The sequence below is a fragment of the Falco peregrinus genome, chromosome 5 (genome assembly GCF_023634155.1).
Source record: "Falco peregrinus isolate bFalPer1 chromosome 5, bFalPer1.pri, whole genome shotgun sequence".
In the NCBI taxonomy this organism is placed as follows: domain Eukaryota; kingdom Metazoa; phylum Chordata; class Aves; order Falconiformes; family Falconidae; genus Falco; species Falco peregrinus.
Genome location: NC_073725.1, coordinates 99,080,407 through 99,086,078, shown reverse-complemented (window position 1 = coordinate 99,086,078; position 5,672 = coordinate 99,080,407). Strand labels below are relative to the sequence as shown.

General features: G+C 46.0%; 1 protein-coding gene across 1 annotated transcript; it reads left to right on the top strand.

Annotated features, from left to right (window-relative positions):
- The first annotated feature begins 1,548 nt into the window (after positions 1-1,548).
- SNTN (sentan, cilia apical structure protein) lies at positions 1,549-4,989 on the top strand. The gene is made up of 4 exons (XM_005229971.4): positions 1,549-1,745; positions 2,356-2,390; positions 3,162-3,301; positions 4,742-4,989. The coding sequence occupies exons 1-4, from the start codon at positions 1,636-1,638 to the stop codon at positions 4,898-4,900; spliced, it is 444 nt and encodes a 147-aa protein (XP_005230028.1). The 5' UTR covers positions 1,549-1,635; the 3' UTR covers positions 4,901-4,989.
- Positions 4,990-5,672: the final 683 nt, after the last annotated feature.

Sequence of the window (5,672 nt, the reverse complement as noted above, 5' to 3'; positions counted from 1 at the left end):
TTACTACCCTAGCAAAGCAAATTACCTGTTCTAGAGCTCAGGCGCTCCCAAGTCAGTTGGATTAAAAAAAACTGCGAGCTGAAATCTGATCTATGGTGGAAAGAGCCCAAAACGCAGAGGGCTGGGTTTGCCAGCCAGCTCACAGCACTGCCTGTAGCTGATAAACATGCAACGGAGTCTGTTTCTCACTCTCATTTTTACCTTGGACGTTAAGACCAAACATTACCATGCTGCAGATTAACCGGGATGTAAGGCTTTTCATGCCTCCTTGTACGGTTCAACAGATGTGAAAGGGAATTATCACTTCAACATGATATCAAGACTCCTTTTTTTTTTTTTTTTTTTAGCTGATGGCAGATTACTAAGCCTGAATTCTTGTTTAATTTTAGTGTGTTAATTGATGGGATAATGAGCATTGATTATATGTGTTTTGGCTGCGTCATTGCAATTACAGGCTCTGTTTTATTCATGAGCCAGTCCTAAAGAATGCACTAGAGATCTAAGACAGCTTAAACCTCTCAGAAAAAGGCTCTGAATTGTTTGAGTAATGACACTTTTAGATGGAAAATTAAAGGTTCTCTTTTCCCATGCTTTTTAAGATAATTAAAATCCAGGAACAGTAAGGTGGTGAACATCCTTATTCATTAGCCTTCAGTAATTTAGCTTCTACCAAATGAGGAAAACATTTTAATTCTCTAGGCCATCTGTTGCAGTCTCCTTTGCGTGTCCTCTTACATAAAGTCTCATCCTGGGTAGTTTTAACATCAGTATTGTATCCTTTCACCAGCCACGATGAGCTGGATGAGGTAGCTGAAGTCACTACCTATTAACAGACCACCCTGGGATTACAACGGCCGCTTGGTCTTTTAGGTGGAAGTTACCCTGTCTAGACACCTCTAGGCAAGGGATCTGCAGAAAGGAGACTGTGCACAGAGATAGGCAGCGTGACAAGCTGTGTGTTTTCTAATAGCAATATCCATGCCAATAAATAACAAAGTTCATCAGAGCCCTTCCAGTCCCTCTAATGTGCGACTGCTCTGCCATATGGCTCCGTGCTGCTTTTGGAAGCAGGCAGCATCCGTTCGGGTAGAAACCGAAGGAAAGGCTCCGTGCTGGATGCTGCTTTGCAAGCGGTTTGGAGGAAGAACAGATCTCCTCTTTGCACTGCGCTGGGAGGATAAATAGTGGAGCAGGAGTGTGCTCATGGAGGATGAATGCCGGGTCAGCAATTGTGAAGCCCTTGGTTTCTGACTCTGTCTATAGGAACAATTCACTTCATAGCCCGGGGCAAATTACATGAGCCCACTCCCATTAAAATGATAACGTGTATAGCTGAACGGATGCAGTGTATTAGTTATTCCTGATGCAAAGTTACATCCCTACAGATCTAGGAAAATTCAGGCTCCATCAGTTTGGTTTGTTTCTGTCAAATTCTCACATAAAAGCCACTCTATTTGCCAGCCTGGCAGTGCTGCTTTAGACAGATGTATTTAGCTGGCTCCACGATCACCAGGCAGCATTTGCATTATTGATAGGGCATGGCTGTGAGCAGGCTGCTTTCACAGGGCAGAGCTTGAATTCACCTGTTTGCTATTATGCGAGTTGCTTGGAGATCACAAACACCCGGGCCTCGAGATGTGTGGCTGCAGAGCCAGCGTTCCCAGCACCAAGCAGTACTCAGTCAACCAGCCAGCTCCTGCTTCCACCAAAACAAGCCCTTTGGCCGCAGCAGGCATGCCCAAGCGGTAAGCCATAGCTTTGTTCTTTGCATCTCTGGTGATCTCCAGTTTGTCTGGAAATTTGTTATCTGGATGTAATTGTGTCTCTGTCACAAACCAGCTCTTGTTTTGCCTGTTGGCTGCTCTGTAGCAGTTTCCAGCACTTCAGCAAAAGTAAGCAGGCTTTAAGTTTTAACAGAGAGCAGGGAGGTGCTTCTTGTAGATGTGAGTGCTGCTGGAAATAAAAGCCATGTGTCTGCTCCAGACTGGGAGCATTGGTGAGTGGGGGATGATGGACCCCTCTGGGGATGGGCTTAAACCTGAGACACTGCCTGGGGCTCTTTCAGGTTCTGAAGAAATTACTTGAATGCTGTTGCAATGCCCCCCTCTTAAAATTATTTAATAATCATCTTTAATAACAATGCCAGGCTACTCAAGTGAAGAATTAGGAGCTGCGTGCTGCTTGTAAAGGCCATTTTCCTTTCCACTGTGAAGGAAAGTCAGTCTCCCCTGGGAAGCCCTGAATTCCTGGGGGATTAAATGAAACAGAAATGAGCAAGCTCGCTCATGGAGAAACTATATACGCACACACAAATCAGCAGGTGATAACCGTGCCTCTCGTCTCTCTCACTACCAGCATACCTACAGCCAAGCAGCTGGCATCGATAAAAGGTAAGGGACCCATTCACTGTCCCTTGGGGGTTCAGGTCTTCTGAGTCCACAGCCCAAGTGCAGTAAATCCTGGTGATTTAGCGGAGCTGTGAGGCCGTGCAGACCCTCAGCTGGTGCTAGATGGGAGGGTCTCGTGGAGCCCTGTGCGACGTGCTCCTGCGTTGATGCGCATCTCCTCTTCTGCTTACCTCATCATTAAAAATCACAGCCCGAGCCACTTGTGGTACCTGATGCTAATGGAAGGCTGTGAGCGTGCAGTCTTTAGGATGCAGCCCAGGAGCGGGGGGAAGGAATCCAGCCCAAATCCCAAGTATACTGTGCGTCTGAGCATCAGCGCTGCACTTCAGCATGGGGATTTCTGTTCAGCCAGGTTTCCCAAATGGGCCATATTTTCCCTGATACGGGATCCTGGGAGTCCAAATGCACCCAGGAGATGGCCAGCGTGGCCTGTCCCCATGGTGTGGCAGGTCCTTGCTGGATGCTCAGGGTGGGGGGAGAGAGCAGATGGGTGTTGCACATCACTCGGTGTTAGTGCCCCAGCTCTGACTGAATGCTTCCTTTACATGTGTTTCCATGGGACGTGAGGCATGTTGCTGGCCCACTCCAAATAAAATCTGGGCCAGGTCCTCTGTGGGCATAAACAGTTTCAGTCTCATTAACTTTAATGAAACTACACAGATTTCCACCCACTCAGGATGGTTCTGACAATTCTTTTCAATTATATCTCAAATGCCACTTTTTCCGATAGGCTGGTAACTTTTCCCCTCTCAGCTCTAGGAAAAGGTTCAGACCTCGAAAAAGCTTTTGCCACCGCAGCTTTGGTGTATAACAATTCTGCTGATCCTGAGGGCAAGCTCAGCAAAGCTGAAACCAAATGCTTGCTGCAAACCCAGTTTGGGCGTTTCATACAGGTGAGGGGGTGTGGGTGGGTGGGTGGCACTGGGCCAGCGCTGGCCAGGTGCTTTGGGTGCAGGAATGGCACCCTGGGCTCTGCCCTGAAGCTGGGCAAGCATTGGTCCATACAGTAATCCCAAGTGAGGCTTTAGTGATTTGGCACAAACACCCTCAGTGAATTAGTTGCTTTATGTTGAGCCTATGTCTAACACAGGGCTAAAGGAGTGGGGGACAGCAATAAACCACAGCTGATGCGCCTGCTTGCATTTTTTTTTTTTAAAGAAAATAGGGCAATTGCAAAAAAAAACCCTCAGATGATAAGAGACTGTATTTATGAAAAGAAGAATCCCATTCAATTAATGAGACATTTGGTAGTTTGCCAGAGCACCAACCAAGTGCCAGGAGAGCCAGTCCCATGCCACAGCACCGCTGCATGCACTGTGGTCCCTGCTGGGGGAAAGGGAGTGGGCAGCATCTCTCCATTGGGCACCCACCGGGGCGTTGGTGGCAGCTGGGTACGGTGAAAAACAGCTACATCTGCACTTGTGGCTGTAAAGTTCTTGCAGATTTTTTTTCCTCTCCCTAAATGATAAACAACAGAACACCAAACAGTTTTATCAAGTGGTAGAAAGAAACTGTATAGGACTAGTAAAAAGAGCTTAACTAAGTAAATGAGAGAGGTGTTTAGGAGTAAATACATTCTTGGTGATACCTTTGCTTCCAAGAATAACAATTGCATGACTGGTTGAAGAATTGGAATTGGTATCAAATTAGAAACTAGGCACCTTATGGAAAAGGACTTGAAAATATCAATAGCCAATCAAATTTGGAATCATGAGATGTTTGGAAGATTATGAAGTTTAAAAAAAAATAATCCTGGAGCTTTTTTTTTTTTTAATTAGAAAATACGAATAACAGACATGACACGTAATTTTAATAAACTCTTCCATTCCAGTGGTAATGTCCAACAGGACAGAGAATAACAACTACTGAAGTTAAATCTGTAAAATCAACAGTTTCTGAGACCTCCACGGTGTATTTTTGAGGACCTGTCTTGAATATTAAAGTTAGGAGGGCTGGTTCGTTGTTCACGCTCCCTGGTTTTATCAAGGCACAGACACTTTGCTGGGGGAAAAAAAAAAAAAAAAAAAGTTACCAGCTGCATCATCATCACATCATCACTGCCAGATTTTCAGTCATGACTAGGTGTCTTTCAAAAGATGTATTCTGGGTTCAGGTGGAAGCTTTGGGGACTGGTGATTCTCCTGTCTTATTGCAGTAATGTTTCTGACTTTCTTGGGATACCTTTAGAAAAAACTAATATGAATGTGGACATAAAGACCTGAATGGGAAGATAAAGACCTGAATTTTTATGTATGTGTCATTCATTCTACCTTTTTTAATGATGCAACAAAAAAGGAACTTCATGCTTAATTTTTTAATTTAATTCTCCATAGGGCCAAGAAAACAAACCGAAATACCAGGAAATAATTTCTGCCCTGGATGAGGAGTCAGAGAACAAAATTGATTTTGAAGATTTCATGATCTTGTTAGTCAGTCTCACTCTAATGTCTGACCTGCTGCAGGAGATCAAAAATGTGAAAACCACAAAGTGATCAGTGCTTTAAAAGAAGAAATGGCTTGGCACTTTATAAGGAAAGCAGGAGCAAACCACACACGGAGATCACACGGAGTGCCTGGATACCCTGTGCGGGTCCCTGCTAAATGGAATAAAGTCTTGTCCAAACCTGGCTGAACTCACTCCTCTGTAGAAATGGTCTGTGGAGTGAAATGTTGGTGCTCAGGCCTTTGTGCCTACTATATATGTGCTTGGGGGTGGGGGGGTGCTGAGGGGCTCTCGGGGGGCCCTGAGGCCCCAGCACTAGTCAGCAGCTGGGTGCAGCCCCCAGCCCAGCTCAGTGCCAGGGAAGGCCATGCTCTCCCAGACCTCTCCATTGTCTCCCACACCATTGTGGGGAGATGATGGGGAGACTGCCGCAGGAATGTGCAGCCCCATCGCCCTTGGGGGCAGCAGCATCCGTGGCGTGGCCGCTCAGCTCCCCAGGGCTCTCCCAGTTACCTCAGGGTGGTACCAGTGGCAGGTTTCGCAATTGGCAGCGAACACAAAATCTGTTGCAGCCTTTGGTAAACATTGACTTTAGTCTGCCTGGTTTCCAACCCACCATTAATCCTTCTGAAAGGAGCATTTATTTCTTTGTATTTCCTCCTCCAGCTGACCTCCCTCTTCATTGAGGGATCACTATGGAAGGAATTTCAAGCCCAGTATTTGCAATGCACCTTTGGCAACGCTGTACTTGTGTGACCGAAGGGACGGCTTAGCTCAGCATGTCAGACTATCTGTTGTTTCATGGAACTGTGCAGACAAGA